Here is a 16,867-nt window from a genome sequence, read left to right on the forward strand (position 1 = left end):
TCACTGTGTTGTCCGTGAAGCACTTTGAGTCTGCCTTGTGTATGAAAAGTGCTTAACAAATAAAGTTGCCTTGCCTTGAATTTCAGTGAATTCTAGCTATAAGTATGTTCCTCCAACCTTAACCCCCCCCCATCTCCCAAATTCTGAGGTCTCAAGGTTGGCAAGTACAATATAACTGAGTGAATCCCGAACAATACATGTCTCCATTGCTCGAGCTCACCCCCCCCATCTCATTTAACAATGAGGAAAATAACCGACACTCAACCTCATACCACACAAAATAAAGAAGCATTTTGTAGCATATTATATTTTGCCTCCCCAAAAGTCATGCAAGGCAAGACCATGCTAAAGAGTTGGCGTCAGTTTGAAATGGAAACTATGGCTTGACTCCCGGGCCACATCAATCCTCTCGTTCCAGTACTCCGCAGGCCAAGATTAATCCACTCAAAAAGGGACAAGGTTAAGTTATAATCCATAAAGTGGCTCTGACGCAAGAATAGCACCGGCTGACACATCTCTCGTTGCGGTCTGGCGTTTGCCGCCTTTGCATGGCACCCATGCACACCTTCCACCCAACATGCTAATTACAGTAATTGTATTGAGATATATTTTACAAGTGAAGTGAAGTGAAATATATTTATATAGCGCTTTTCTCTAGTGATTCAAAGCGCTTTACATCGTGAAACCCAATATCTAAGATACATTTAAACCAGTGTGGGTGGCACTGGGAGCAGGTGGGTAAAGGGTCTTGCCCAAGGACACAACGGCAGTGACTAGGATGGCGGAAGCGGGAATCGAACCTGCAACCCTCAAGTTGCTGGCACGGCCGCTCTACCAACCGAGCTATACCATACCATGATACACTATATCATGTAAAAGGTCCATTTTCCGCACGTACATGTCATAGATAAATCTTATTCCCGGTTTGAGTATTTGTGTGACACAATGGCAATATAGCAACTGCCTTGCACCGCCAACCTAGTTGACTTGCATAAGGGTCAAAAGGCAGGTGTTACGATAAGACATTCCTGCTGTGTTGCTGATCTTGGCTCCTCTTGTAGTAGGAACAAATTAATATTTTAACATTTTTATTTATACCAAAAAGCATAAATACCAGTATTGTAAAGGAAATTGGTGTTGGTATCGATGAAATATAATATAGCTCCTGAGGTGTTCAAAAGAGCAACAGTGGACACCGAACTGAATCGGATCAAAAAAAATTGATCCGAACCGTGGCTTTTATGCATCGTTCAAACCGAGTCACACCAAAGACTATAAAAATGGGACCCATTGCCTCTCTGCTTGGCACTCAGCATCAAGGGTTGGAATTGGGGGTTAAATCACCAAAAAATTATTCCCGGGCGCGGCACCGCTACTGCTCACTGCTCCCACGGGCGGCATAGCTCGGTTGGTTCAAACCGAGTCACACCAAAGACTATAAAAATGGGACCCATTGCCTCTCTGCTTGGCACTCAGCATCAAGGGTTGGAATTGGGGGTTAAATCACCAAAAAATGATTCCCGGGCGCGGCACCGCTACTGCTCACTGCTCCCACGGGCGGCATAGCTCGGTTGGTTCAAACCGAGTCACACCAAAGACTATAAAAATGGGACCCATTGCCTCTCTGCTTGGCACTCAGCATCAAGGGTTGGAATTGGGGGTTAAATCACCAAAAAATGATTCCCGGGCGCGGCACCGCTACTGCTCACTGCTCCCACGGGCGGCATAGCTCGGTTGGTTCAAACCGAGTCACACCAAAGACTATAAAAATGGGACCCATTGTCTCTCTGCTTGGCACTCAGCATCAAGGGTTGGAATTGGGGTTAAATCACCAAAAAATGATTCCCGGGCGCGGCACCGCTACTGCTCACTGCTCCCACGGGCGGCATAGCTCGGTTGGTTCAAACCGAGTCACACCAAAGACTATAAAAATGGAACCCATTGCCTCTCTGCTTGGCACTCAGCATCAAGGGTTGGAATTGGGGGTTAAATCACCAAAAAATGATTCCCGGGCGCGGCACCGCTACTGCTCACTGCTCCCACGGGCGGCATAGCTCGGTTGGTTCAAACCGAGTCACACCAAAGACTATAAAAATGGGACCCATTGCCTCTCTGCTTGGCACTCAGCATCAAGGGTTGGAATTGGGGGTTAAATCACCAAAAAATGATTCCCGGGCGCGGCACCGCTGCTGCTCACTGCTCCCACGGGCGGCATAGCTCGGTTGGTTCAAACCGAGTCACACCAAAGACTATAAAAATGGGACCCATTGTCTCTCTGCTTGGCACTCAGCATCAAGGGTTGGAATTGGGGGTTAAATCACCAAAAAATGATTCCCGGGCGCGGCACCGCTACTGCTCAGTGCTCCCACGGGCGGCATAGCTCGGTTGGTTCAAACCGAGTCACACCAAAGACTATAAAAATGGGACCCATTGCCTCTCTGCTTGGCACTCAGCATCAAGGGTTGGAATTGGGGGTTAAATCACCAAAAAATGATTCCCGGGCGCGGCACCGCTACTGCTCACTGCTCCCACGGGCGGCATAGCTCGGTTGGTTCAAACCAAGTCACACCAAAGACTATAAAAATGGGACCCATTGCCTCTCTGCTTGGCACTCAGCATCAAGGGTTGGAATTGGGGGTTAAATCACCCAAAAATTATTCCCGGGCGCGGCACCGCTACTGCTCACTGCTCCCACGGGCGGCATAGCTCGGTTGGTTAAAACGAGTCACACCAAAGACTATAAAAATGGGACCCATTGCCTCTCCTCTCTGCTTGGCACTCAGCATCAAGGGTTGGAATTGGGGGTTAAATCACCAAAAAATGATTCCCGGGCACGGCCACCACTGCTGCTCACTGCTCCCACGGGGGGTTCCAGGTTCGATTCCTGCTTCCGCCATCCTAATCACTGCCGTTGTGTCCTTGGGCAAGACACTTTACCCACCTGCTCCCAGTGCCACCCACACTGGTTTAAATGTAACTTAGATATTGGGTTTCACAATGTAAAGCGCTTTGAGTCACTAGAGAAAAGCGCTATATAAATATAATTCACTTCACTCCCCTCACCTTCCACGAAGTGATCAAGGGTGATGGGTCAAATGCAGAGAATACTTTTGCCACACCGGGTGTGTGTGTGTGTGACAATCATGGGTACTTAAACTTTGTATAACAAGAATACTAACAGCTAGCGTATGATATCATGAGTGGTTTAACACAGCATATATAAAGGTCAATTTTTTTTCCACATTTACTAAGGATATCGAATAAAAATTGCTCATCAGTGTGAAAAAATTGTCTGCGGTTCAGGCTTGTGCCACACTGCTCTCTCATCCAAATGTACACAAACGCAGTCCAAGAGAAGCAACTAACAATTTGCAGCCGTGTTGTTGGTTGTCAATAGGCTATACAATCAATGATATCTTACGCTTATCGTTATCATTAGCTGACCACACACAAAGCTAATGTGTGCACGTATGTTACATACGGGTGTAGTTGACATCATTATGTACTAAAAGCAAGAAGACAATGCTTACAACACTCTGAACGTTAGTGCTTTCTAGGCCGGAGTTTTTCAACCTTTTTTTTAACGAGGCACATTTTTTGCGTTGAAAAAAATTGTAAGCACACCACTGGCAGAAATTATTAAAAAAAGGAAACTTAGTTGACAGTAAAAAATCGTTGTCGCAATTGTCGGATATGACTTTAAACCATAACCAAGCATGCATCACTATAGCTCTTGTCTCTTAGTAGGTGTACTGTCACCACCTGTCACATCACGCCCTGACTTATTTGGAGGTTTTTGCTGTTTTTCCCGTGCGTGGTGTTTTAGTTCTTGTCTTGCACTCCTATTTTGGAGGCTTTTTCTCTTTTTTTGGTATTTCCTGCAGCAGTTTCATGTCTTCCTTTGAGCGATATTTCCCGCATCTACTTTGTTTTAGCAATCAAAAATATTTAATTTGTTTTTTATCCTTTTTTGTGGGGACATTGTTGATTGTCATGTCATGTTCGGATGTACATTGTGGACGCCTTCTTTGCTCCACAGTAAGTCTTTGCTGTCGTCCAGCATTCTGTTTTTGTTTACTTTGTGGCCAGTTCAGTTTTAGTTTTGTTCTGCATTGCCTTCCCTAAGCCTTAATGCCTTTTCTCGGGGTCACTCAACTTTTTGTTTATTTTTGGTTTAAGCATCAGATACCTTTTACCTGCAAACTGTCTCCCATTTACAAAGCAATTAGCTACCGTCTGCCACCTACTGATATGGAAGAGTAGTAAGCGGTTACTCTGCCGAACTCTAGACAACACAACACACATCATTTACAGACTATAATTACTGGTTTGCAAAAAATATTATTCACCCATATAGGTGGAACTAGACAATCTACTCTAGGCATCTGCGTAAAAGTTGCAATAAAGCCCCTTCAGTATAAAATAAAATTGACTAAGGGATAAAAAAATGTCATTGTTTGACAGCATTTGAAAATATGTTAAGGTTTGCTATGTGCACAGTCACAGAACAGTTTGAATACATTATTTAAAGGCTACTGAAATGAGATTTTCTTATTTAACGGGGATAGCAGGTCCATTCTGTGTCTCATACTTGATCATTTCGCGATATTGCCATATTTTTGCTGAAAGGATTTAGTAGAGAACATCCACGATAAAGTTTGCATCTTTTGGTCGCTAATAAAAAGCCTTCCCCTAACCGGAAGTAACAGACGATGTGCGCGTGACGTCACGGGTTGTAGGGCTTCTTACATCCTCACATTGTTTATAATTATAGCCAGCAGCGAAAGCGATTCGGACCGAGAAAGCGACGATTTCCCCATTAATTTGAGCGAGGATGAAAGAGTTGTGGATGAGGAAAGTGAGAGTGAAGGACTAGACGACAGAGCAATTCAGATGTTATTAGACAAATTTACTAGGATAATTCTGGAAAATACTTTATCTGCTTATTGTGTTACTAGTGTTTTATTGAGATTATATGGTCGCACATGTACAACCTGAAAGTCGGAGGGGTGTGGCCACGGGTGTGGTGACCGCCAGTGTCTCCGAGGGAAGCCACGTTTCTCGACGAGGCGAAGGCAGCCGTGGGGCCGGCTTTTTTTCCACCCCCTCCTCCACTGTGGAAGCATCCGACGGTCGGGGGCGGCTGGTGGGAGGAGGCAAGAGAGTCTGCAGCTGCCTCTTTGACAGGCGCAGGAGAAATGTCTACGGTGAGAGCCGACTTATTACCGCCATTTTCTCACCGAAACCTGCCGTTGACATGTGGTAGGGAACCATGTTCGCTTGACCGCTCTGTTCCATAGTAAAGCTTCACCGTCATCTTTCGGGAATGGAAACAAGGAAACACCGGCTGTTTGTGTTGCTAAAGGCGCCGCAATACACCGCTTCCCGCCTACATCTTTCTTCTTTGACGTCTCTATTATTAATTGAACAAATTGCAAAAGATTCAGCAACACAGATGTCCATAATACTGTGGAATTATGCGATGAAAAGAGACCACTTATAGCTGTGCACAGTGCTGGAACAAAATGTCCTCTACAATGCGTGACGTCACGCGCACACGTCATCATATCGCGATGTTTTAGCATGATACTTCCGCGAGAAATTTAAAATTGCAATTCAGTAAACTAAAAAGGCCGTATTGGCATGTGTTGGCAATGTTAATATTTCATCATTGATGTATAAACTATCAGACTGCGTGTTCGGTAGTAGTGGGTTTCATTCGGCCTTTAATTAGTACTCTCAATTCCCTGAAGTGCAGCAGTCATAGTTCCAGATTGTAGCCCGGTTCCCCATTTCTACAGAAAGTGAAAGTGAACAATGTGGCACTTCACCTCCAACACGTGTTGTGCCTAACAGACTTTGACGGCGAAGATCTCAGACCGCCACATGAGCCTTTTAAGAACAAAGTTGATCTTTCAAATAAAATGAGTAAATCCCTATGGAATCCATTTACCAGAGTCACTTCCTGGCTAGCTTCCTGAATCATCCTTAATCATTACAGTGTGTGACTACCGTTTGGTGGGAAGGGCAATATCCGATGGCTGTGCCTGCTTTTTATTCAGAGCTGCCATTTGAGTGCTTCAAGCCGGGTCGGTTTGCATGTGTCTGACTCTTTTCTTGCTTTTTTTTTTTTTTTCTTGCTCCGTAGCCCTGACACATCAGTTGTGAACTCCCCAAGAGAGACGGAGACACTGGAAATGACCGAGAGAAAAGGTAAAAACACTCACTCCTGATGTATTTGTGCTTGTTTGCATTCGAAATCAGTCAAACTACAAACTGGTGCGTGCAAACTACCAATAGCTCTCCTATTACATTACTTAAAAGTGCCCCAATTGAAGTGTTTTAAGGTAAGCGGCATTAACTGTAAAAGGGAACTGCATTTTTTTTTTTGTCCATCATTCACATTCACTAGGTATGACAAGAACACACATTGTTCTTTTTTTAATGCGTTTTAATTTGTAAAATCGTATGAGGTGGCCAACAATGCAGCTAATGGGAGTAATGTGCAATAATGTACAACAATGTGCAATAATGTTATGGTATATGTATGTAATATGCATATGTATGGATATATGCATATGTGTGGATATATACATATATATAGATAGATATCTTCTTTTTTATCTCTTTTTTGTTTGACTGTTGGGGCGGTTTAGCTCGTTTGGTAGAGTGGCCGTGCCAGCAACTTGAGGGTCGCAGGTTCGATTCCCGCTTCTGCCAACCTAGTCACTGCCGTTGTGTCCTTGGGCAAGACACTTTACCCACTTGCTTCCAGTGCCACCCACACTGGTTTAAATGTAACTTAGATATTGGGTTTCACTATGTAAAGCGCTTTGAGTCACTTGAGAAAAAGCGCTATATAAATATAATTCACTTCACCTCACTTCACTTTTGCAATAATGTTATATGTGCACTGCAAAAAGTCAGTGTTCAAAAACCAGAAAAAAAAAATCAAAAATGAGGGGTATTTTACTTGAACTAAGCAAAATTATCTGCCAATAGAACAAGAAAATTTGGCTTGTCAAGACTTTCCCAAACAAGTAAAATTAGCTAACCTCAATGAACCCAAAAATACCTTAAAATAAGTATATTCTCACTAATAAGTTCATTTTTCTTGGTAAAAAAAAAAAGAAGACTTTTTTTGCTCAATATGTTGAAAAATATTCTCAAAAATACATAAATGCTAGTGCCATTATCTTGACATAATGATATGCGCTCAGCGTCATGATTTTGTTTTTTAAGCTTGAACTAAGAAATTAATACTTTAAAAAAAGTAGTTTTATTGTCCTAACGGGGGCTATGGTGTGGTTTGTTTTCCCGTACTGCAAAGGGAGGTGACGGGACATGGCGTGAAGGTAAAGACATATTTAATCTATTACTATAAAAAAGTGCAAACAAAATGACAAGGCGGAGAACAAACTTGTTTAAGAAAACAAAAACTAGCACAAAGGCAGAACTATGGGCATAGGAACGAAAGACACTAACTGTTGCATTAAAAAACAAAAAATTACTTGCGGTGACGTGATCAGGGCAGCATGAACTATGACATGAAACAGGCATGAAAAAGAGTGATCATAAACAGGGTGATGACGCTAGAACGGAAAAATGAAAAACCAGGCTTAAATAATAATGACGACATGATTGAAACAGGTGCGTGAATCCAACACGTGAGACAGGTGAAACTAATGGCTCACCATGGTGACAAAACAAGGGGGTGAAAAAACAGGAACTAATGGAGTCTTGAAGTAACAGAAAATAACTAAATAAAAACATGATCACAAGACCTGCGATGAGGTGGCGACTTGTCCAGGGTGTACGCCGCCTTCCGCCCAGTTGTAGCTGAGATAGGCACCAGCGCCCCCTGCGACCCCAAAGGGAATAAGCGGTAGAAAATGGATGACATTTATACTTGTGAGTGTTGATGACACAGCTTTGCAACAGCTGATATTCTAGTTTCAAGCATGTTTTACATAATATAGGTCATAAAATCTCAGCAACAAGCTGTAATATCTTACCGAGATCATTTAGGACCAAAACCCTTAAAACAAGTAATAAAATCTAACGGGGCGGTATAGCTCGGTTGGTAGAGTGGCCGTGCGAGCAACTTAAGGGTTGCAGGTTCGATTCCCGCTTCCGCCATCCTAGTCAATGCCGTTGTGTCCTTGGGCAAGACACTTTACCCACCTGCTCCCAGTGCCACCCACACTGGGTTAAATGTAACTTAGATATTGGGTTTCACTATGGAAAGCGCTTTGAGTCACTAGAGAAAAGCGCTATATAAATATAATTCACTTCACTTCACATGAAATCTGCTTAGTGAGAAGAATTATCTTATCCGACAGAAAATAAGCATATATCACCCTTATTTGAGATATTTCATCTTACTTAGATTTCAGTTTTTGCAGTGTGTACAACAAACAAACATAGCAAACATTTCCACATCAACACCGTATGAAAAAAAATAGTCAACAACAGAATTAAATAATGTCCGTGGTAACCTACACATAGCAAAGGTCGAATACTATTTGATTTCCTATTATGCAGCTCATTTTTCTTTGACAGTTATTGAAATATCTTGTGTGACATCATGCACAAAAGTGCACTAACAGCTTGTTTTAAAATGTTTCTGACAATCTTGCACTTTTTGTTTTGGAAATAACATGAATGTTTGTGCCATTGCTTAATAACTGTTAAATAAATACAGTTTTGGGTCAATTGAATTAATTTTGGTTTCTCCCTCTGCATGAAAGTTTAAAAGTAGCATATATTAATGCAGTATGAAGAAGAATGTTTCAATGTAGACACATAGAATCATCATACTGCTGTGATTATATGCATGAAGTGTTCATTCAAGGCTAAGGCAAAATCTCGAGATATGTACCGTGGTATCGCGATATGGCCTAAAAAATATCGAAGTATTAAAAAAAGGCCATATCGCCCAACCCTACATCAACGCCTTTATTTTATTCTGGTCAAAAACTGAAACTCGAAACAGTGATGCACTGCAAAAAGTCAGTGTTAAAAAACATGTTCAAAAATTACAAAAATTAGGGGTATTTTACTTGAACTAAGCGAAATTATCTGCCAATAGAACAGCGTTTCTCAAAGTGTGGGGCGCGCCCCACTGGTGGGGAATAGAGACATGACAGGTGGGGCGCGAGAAACGGGGAGGAAATTCCACTTTACATTTTTTTTTTTTTTTTCTTAGATTTTTTTTTTTACAACCCCGTTTTCTATACAAACTGTAAATCACTTTGTGATTCTGTCTGTGAAATCTACTACATAAATTAATGTAAATTACTTATTTTTTCTGTAGGCTTTAAATTTCTAGGTAGGAGCGAAAGTTTTGACAGACGCAACAGTAACTAATGGGGGCGGGGCCCAGCGGAACAAACTTTCGCGCGGATGGGTAGCAGGCTAATGTGTGGACCACAAATACACAAAATGGATAAATTGGCTCATATAGAGTTGCATACAGAATTGCTCAATGCAAAAAAGCACACACAATTGCTGAGCAGCTGATTCTCCCCGCTGACGAGACAAGCGCAGTAAAATTAATAGCTGTCCCACTGTCAAGCGACACAGTTGCGAGACGTATATGCGACATTGCAAGTGATCTTGAGGAACAACTCGTAGTCCAGGGGTCGGCAACCGGCGGCTCCGGAGCTGCACGCGACTCTTTGATCACTCTGATGCGGCTCAGCTTGTCACGGCCAGCTCAGCTTGTCAAACCTCGGGACCGCCCACAGCCGCTCCGTCCTGCAGCCGCCATCTGCTGCAGGACGGAGACATATGGGTGTCCAAGTTAAAGCGCCTGACAGCGCACCTTGAAGATGTTTCACGCCAGAAGGCTGTGATATTGAAAACCTCCCCAAACCAGACAAACTTGTGTTCGAAACTTGGAACGCTATCCCCGACTTTTATGTGAACATGAAAAAGTATGCACTTGGAGTCCTGTCGACCTTTGGATCCACATATGCATGTGAGCAGGTCTTCTCCAATATTAACTTTATTAAAAACAAACATGGCACAGATAAGAGTTTACAATCCTGTGTGAAGACAAAGGTGACATGATACAGCCCGGATGTGGGGACGCTGTGCTCTGCGGCTCCGGAGCTGCATGCGACTCTTTGATCACTCTGATGCGGCTCAGCTTGTCAAACCTCGGGACACGCCCACAGCCGCTCCGTCCTGCAGCCGCCATCTGCTGCAGGACGGAGACATGTGGGTGTCCAAGTTAAAGCGCCTGACAGCGCACCTTGAAGATGTTTCACGCCAGAAGGCTGTGATATTGAAAACCTCCCCAAACCAGACAAACTTGTTTCGAAACTTGGAACGCTATCCCGACTTTTATGTGAACATGAAAAAGTATGCACTTGGAGTCCTGTCGATCTTTGGATCCACATATGCATGTGAGCAGGTCTTCTCCAATATTAACTTTATTAAAAACAAACATGGCACACCCCTCACAGGTGAGAGTTTACAATCCTGTGTGAAGATAAAGGTGACATGATACAGCCCGGATGTGGGGACGCCGTGCTCTGCGGTTCAGGAGCAGAAATCACATTGACCACGTATGATAAATATTTTAATTTCCTATAATTCTGCATATATTCACATTTTTTAATTGTTCAGTGAAATAGACATTTTATGGCATTTTTGGTTCTCTGCCCAGTGAATAATTTAAGTTTGGCGTTTTTTTTTTCATTCTACAAGGAGGACTTAAATAGACATTAAGTATTTTACTTAACCTTCAACCTGACGTCTTTTTCGGAGTTAAAACGTTTTGTTGCATGCAGACATTTTATTTCATTTTTCTGCAGTCGTTCATTTTCATAAACGTAACCCATCATAGTTTGTTCATACATAGCACAAAGCAAAAAGAAACTTTTTATGCAGTGTTATTTCATTTTTTTATTTTTTATTTTATTTTGTAATTGTTTTGTCCTGTCCAGCTTCCCAGGCAAATCATATAGTTGATGTAGATGCCTATATCGGCTGTTCACATTTACTTTGCAGAAGAGAAATGTAGGATACTTCTCTTGTTGCCTTATTTAAATTTGACTTTACTAAATTTATTTAGTAAATCGGTTTAGTGATCGGAAACGCGGATGCCGAGCGGGGCTAAAAACAAAACAGAAGGCTAATCCCCACAGAACACCACTTCCCTCCATCCTGAAGCCGGGATTTAAATGGAAGATGCGAGACTACTGGTCTGGGTAAGGAGTCAGTTAAATTAGAACATGTTTTTTCTGCTTTGAGTGTTTCAGAGTTGGACATGTGTTTTACTGAGGTGGCTAACTATGATGCGTGCAGTTTATCAAAGCAACAAACAAACAATTGAAAATTCCCGTCGTATCAATTCCTAGATATGGTCGTAATTATACTAAATGCACTGGGCATAATAAACACAACATTATTAATATTGCTACTACGGATAATTTGATCAAAAATTCCCTAAAACAGCCCACTACCTATAGTATAGGTTTTTAAACATAAGATCGTTGTCTCCCAAAACGTTGTTAGTTAATGATATCATCAGAGACAACAATCTTAACGTCATCGGTCTCAGCGAAACCTGGCTTAAACCAAACAACTTTTTTGCGCTAAACGAGGCATATCCTCCTAACTTTACACATGCGCATATTGCCCGTCCTCTTAAAAGGGGGGGGGGTCGCAATAATATACAACGAAAACTTTAACCTTAGTCCTAACATAAATAATAAATAGAAATCGTTTGAGGTGCTTACTATGAGGTCTGTCACTCCGCTGCCTCTACACCTGGCTGTTACCTACCGCCCCCCAGGGCCCTATTCGGACTTTATCAATGAATTCTCAGAGTTCGTTGCTGATCTAGTGACACACGCCGATAATATAATCATAATGGGGGACTTTAATATCCATATGAATACCCCATCGGACCCATCGTGCGTAGCGCTCCAGACTATAATTGATAGCTGTGGTCTCACACAAATAATAAATGACCCACGCATCGCAACGGTAATACGATAGACCTAGTGCTCGTCAGGGGTATCACCGTTTCCAAAGTTACGATACTCCCGTATACTAAAGTATTGTCCGATCATTACCTTATAAAATTCGAGGTTCAGACGCATGTTCGGCAAACTAATAATAATAATAACAACTGCTATAGCAGCCGCAACATTAATACGGCCACAATGACAACTCTTGCTGACCTACTGCCCTCGGTAATGGCACCATTCCCAAAGTATGTGGGCTCTATTGATAACCTCACTAACAACTTTAACGACGCCCTGCGCGAAACCATTGATAACATAGCACCGCTAAAGTTAAAAAAAAGGCTCCAAAAAAGCGTACCCCGTGGTTTACAGAAGAAACTAGAGCTCAGAAATTATTGTGTAGAAAGCTGGAACGCAAATGGCACACAACTAAACTTGAGGTGCACCATCAAGCATGGAGTGATGCTTTAATAACTTATAAACGCATGCTTACCTTAGCTAAAGCTAAATATTACTCAAATCTCATCCACATAATAAAAACGATCCTAAATTTTTTAGTACAGTAGCATCGCTAACCCAACAAGGGACTCCTTCCAGTAGCTCCACCCACTCAGCTGATGACTTTATGCAATTCTTTAGTAAGAAAATTGAAGTCATTAGAAAGGAGATTAAAGACAATGCGTCCCAGCTACAACTGGGTTCTATTAACACTGACACAATTGCATATACGGCGGATACTGCCCTCCAAAATAGTTTCTCTTGTTTGAGGAAATCAACATTAGAGGAATTGTTACGTGTAAATGGAATAAACAAACAACATGTTTACTTGACCCCACTTCCTGGGAAACTGATCAAGGAGCTCTTTGTATTATTAGGTCCATCAGTGCTAAATATTATAACTTATCACTTTCCTCGGGCACTGTTCCCCTAGCATTCAAAAAAGCGGTTATTCATCCACTTCTTAAAAGACCTAACCTCGATCCTGACCTCATGGTAAACTACTCATGGTCTCACCTTCCCTTTATTTCAAAAATCCTCGAAAAATTGTTGCGGAGCAGTTAAATGAACACTTAGCGTCTAACAATCTATGTGAAACCTTTCAATCCGGTTTCAGGGCAAATCACTCCACGGAGACAGCCCTCGCAAAATGACTAATGATCTATTGCTAACGATGGATTCTGATGCGTCATCTATGTTGCTGCTCCGCGATCTTAGCGCTGCTTTCGATACCGTCGATCATAATATTTTATTAGAACGTATCAAAACACGAATTGGTATGTCAGACTTAGCCCTGTCTTGATTTAACTCTTATCTTACTGATAGGATGCAGTGCGTTCTCCCATAACAATGTGACCTCGGACTACGTTAAGGTAACGTGTGGGAGTTCCCCAGGTTCGGTCCTTGGCCCTGCACTCTTCAGCATCTACATGCTGCCGCTAGGTGACATCATACGCAAATACGGTATTAGCTTTCACTGTTATGCTGATGACACCCAACTCTACATGCCCCTAAGCTGACCAACACGCCGGATTGTAGTCAGCTGGAGGCGTGTCTTAATGAAATTACACAATGGATGTCCGCTAACTTTTTGCAACTCAACGCCAAAAAAACGGAAAGTGCTGATTATCGGTCCTGCTAGACACCGACCTCTATTTAATGATACAACTTTAACATTTGACAACCAAATAATAAAACAAGGTGACTCTGTAAAAAATCTGGGTATTATCTTCGACCCAACTCTCTCCTTTGAGTCACACATTAAAAGCGGCGTTACTAAAACGGCCTTCTTTCATCTCCGTAATATCGCTAAAATTCGCTCCATTCTGTCCACTAAAGACGCTGAGATCATTATCCATGCGTTTGTTACGTCTTGTCTCGATTACTGTAACGTATTATTTTCGGGTCTCCCCATGTCTAGCATAAAAGATTACAGTTGGTACAAAATGCGGCTGCTAGACTTTTGACAAGAACAAGAAAGTTTGATCACATTACGCCTGTACTGGCTCACCTGGTGTGCACTTAAGATGTGACTTTAAGGTTTTACTACTTACGTATAAAATACTACACGGTCTAGTTCCATCCTATCTTGCCGATTGTATTGTACCATATGTCCCGGCAAGAAATCTGCGTTCAAAGGACTCCGGCTTATTAGTGATTCCCAAAGCCCAAAAAAAGTCTGTGGGCTATAGAGCGTTTTCATTTCGGGCTCCAGTACTCTGGAATGCCCTCCCGGTAAAAGTTCGAGATGCCACCTCAGTAGAAGCATTTAAGTCTCACCTTAAAACTCATTTGTATACTCTAGCCTTTAAATAGACTCCCTTTTTCGACCAGTTGATCCGCCGTTTCTTTTCTTTTTCTCCTATGTCCCACTCTCCCTTGTGGAGGGGGTCCAGTCCGATCCGGTGGCCATGTACTGCTTGCCTGTGTATCAGCTGGGGACATCTCTGCGCTGCTGATCCGCCTCCGCTTGGGATGGTTTCCTGCTGGCTCCGCTGTGAACGGGACTCTCGCTGCTGTGTTGGATCCGCTTTGGACTGGACTCTTGCGACTGTGTTGGATCCATTATGGATTGAACTTTCACAGTATCATGTTAGACCCGCTCGACATCCATTGCTTTCCTACTCTCCAAGGTTCTCATAGTCATCATTGTCACCGACGTCCCACTGGGTGTGAGTTTTCCTTGCCCTTATGTGGGCCTACCGAGGATGTCGTAGTGGTTTGTGCAGCCCTTTGAGACACTAGTGATTTAGGGCTATATAAGTAAACATTGATTGATTGATTGATTTATATTATCATTTGGTGCAGCCGGGCTGGAGCAGCAAGGGATAGAAAGAGAAAAAAAAAAGGAAGATAGAAGGGAAAATTGTGGGGATCGGAGGGGGATTAGACAGTGTTATTTCATTTTAAATTTCAAAATAGTTTTGTGGCTCCATGGTTTTCTTTAATTTGTCAAATGGGTCGAAATGGCTCTTTGAGTGGTAAAGGTTGCCGACCCCTGTCTTAGACAAATTAAAATAAAGTCGTTTTGCTTTACAAGTGGACGAAGCTACTGACAGCAATAAGGACTGCCTGTTCATCGCGTACGTCCGCTTTGTGAATGGCAAGTCACTGTGCGAGGATTTACTGTTTTGGAAATACATAAAAAATAGTGCCACTGCCTATAATACAGTTTCCTCAAAGACCATAAATGGGAAAACTGCGTGGGCTTTTGCTCTGATGGCGCACAGACCATGGCAGGGTCAAGAAACGGGCAGCAGGCTCTAATAAAGAGGGTTACGCCAAATGCGCATTGAACACACTGCGTCATTCACCGGGAAGCACTCGCGTCAAGGCAGTTCAGCCCCGAACTCAATGAGGTTTTAACCGATGTTGTGAGCGCGGGACATTTTATCAAAACACGAAAAAGTGACACTTTTAATTGATTTTTTATGGAACTTGATGCAAGTTATTTGATTTATTATTGAACTTGATGCAAGTTATAACACTTTTGTTTTATTCATTATTGAACTTGATGCAAGTTATTTGATTTTTTATTGAACTTAATGCAAGTTATACCACAGCTGCACAGTTTTTTTATTTATTAATGAACTTGATTCTATTTTATTTTATTGAGTTTGAATGTATACAACTTGATGTTACATGATGTTCAATAAATTTGAAAATGTTAAGCTTGGCATTAGCGTTCTGTTGAGGCGATGGAGGCAGGTGGGGCTTGAAAACTCCCCCTTGTCCAAAGTGGGGGATGACAAAAAAAGTTTGAGAACCACTGCAATAGAACAAGAAAATTAGGCTTGTCAAGACTTTCCAAAACAAGTAAAATTAGCTAACCTCAATGGACCCAAAAATACCCTTTTAAAATAAAGTATATTATCACTAATAACAACTGTACTACTATACGAGTACGTATTTTCTATTGTTTCATTTTAAATAAAACCGCAAAGTCCATTTGGCTGTCATCTGTTTTAATTATGAGACACAATTGTGTCAAAGTCATAATTTTTTTTTACATGCTTGAAATAAGAAACTCTTACTTTAAAAACTTAGTTTTATTCTTGTAAGTGTTGATGTCACAGCTTTGCAACAGTTGATATTCTAGTTTCAAGCATGTTTTACTCGATATAGGTCATACAATCTCAGCAACAAGGTGTATCTTACTGAGATCATTTAGGACCTAAACACTTAGAACAAGTAAAACACTCCAACATAAAATCTTATGTATGGCCGCGCAAGTCCCGGGATGCCCGAAATGTCCATAACACACCCAGCCGAGTCCCATGGGGAGGGGGGATGAAAATTGGAAAAGTCTGCAAAAGTCCCAAAATTGTTTAAAAGACCTACCCAGGTTCAAGTCCCACAAGTTCCGCTGCCCGGCCGGGATGCCCAAGATGTCCAAAACGCACCCAGCAAAGTCCCACGGGAATTCAGGGAGAAAAGTGAGAAAAGTCGGTAAAATGGCACTCGAACCCGGGTGGGACTCGAACCTGGGTAGGTATTTTGAACATTTTTGGTGACTTTTGCTGAACACTTTTCCCCCCCACTTCCCGTGGAACTTTGCTGGGTGCATTTTGGACATTTTTTGCATCCCGTGACTTGTGCGGCCGGACTCGTGGGACTGGAACCCGGGGAGGTATTTTGGACACAATTGGGACTTTTGACCATTTTGGCCGCCTTTTCCCCTCTTCTTCTCTGCCTTCCTGTGCACCATTGCTGGGTGTGTTTTGGACACTTGGACAAAATAGTTTCAAGCATATTTTACTCCATATTGGCCATAAAATGTCGGAAACAAGCAGTAATGTCTTACTGAGATCATTTAGGACCAAAACCCTTAAAACAGGTAAAACATTCGAACATAAAATCTGATTAGTGAGAAGAATGATCTTATCAGA

The 16,867-nt window shown here is 42.2% G+C and overlaps 1 protein-coding gene across 2 annotated transcripts in view; it reads left to right on the forward strand.

Annotated features, from left to right (window-relative positions):
* Positions 1-16,867, forward strand: part of st3gal4 (ST3 beta-galactoside alpha-2,3-sialyltransferase 4) — a 94,055-nt gene that overhangs the window by 33,846 nt on the left and 43,342 nt on the right. For both annotated transcript variants that reach the window (XM_061878736.1, XM_061878734.1), the window contains exon 2: positions 6,149-6,213. In XM_061878736.1, coding sequence (XP_061734720.1) covers positions 6,198-6,213 — 16 coding nt within the window. In that variant the 5' untranslated portion in view covers positions 6,149-6,197. The remainder of the gene's footprint in view (positions 1-6,148; positions 6,214-16,867) is intronic.

The sequence above is a fragment of the Nerophis ophidion genome, linkage group LG18 (assembly GCF_033978795.1).
Source record: "Nerophis ophidion isolate RoL-2023_Sa linkage group LG18, RoL_Noph_v1.0, whole genome shotgun sequence".
In the NCBI taxonomy this organism is placed as follows: Eukaryota; Metazoa; Chordata; class Actinopteri; order Syngnathiformes; family Syngnathidae; genus Nerophis; species Nerophis ophidion.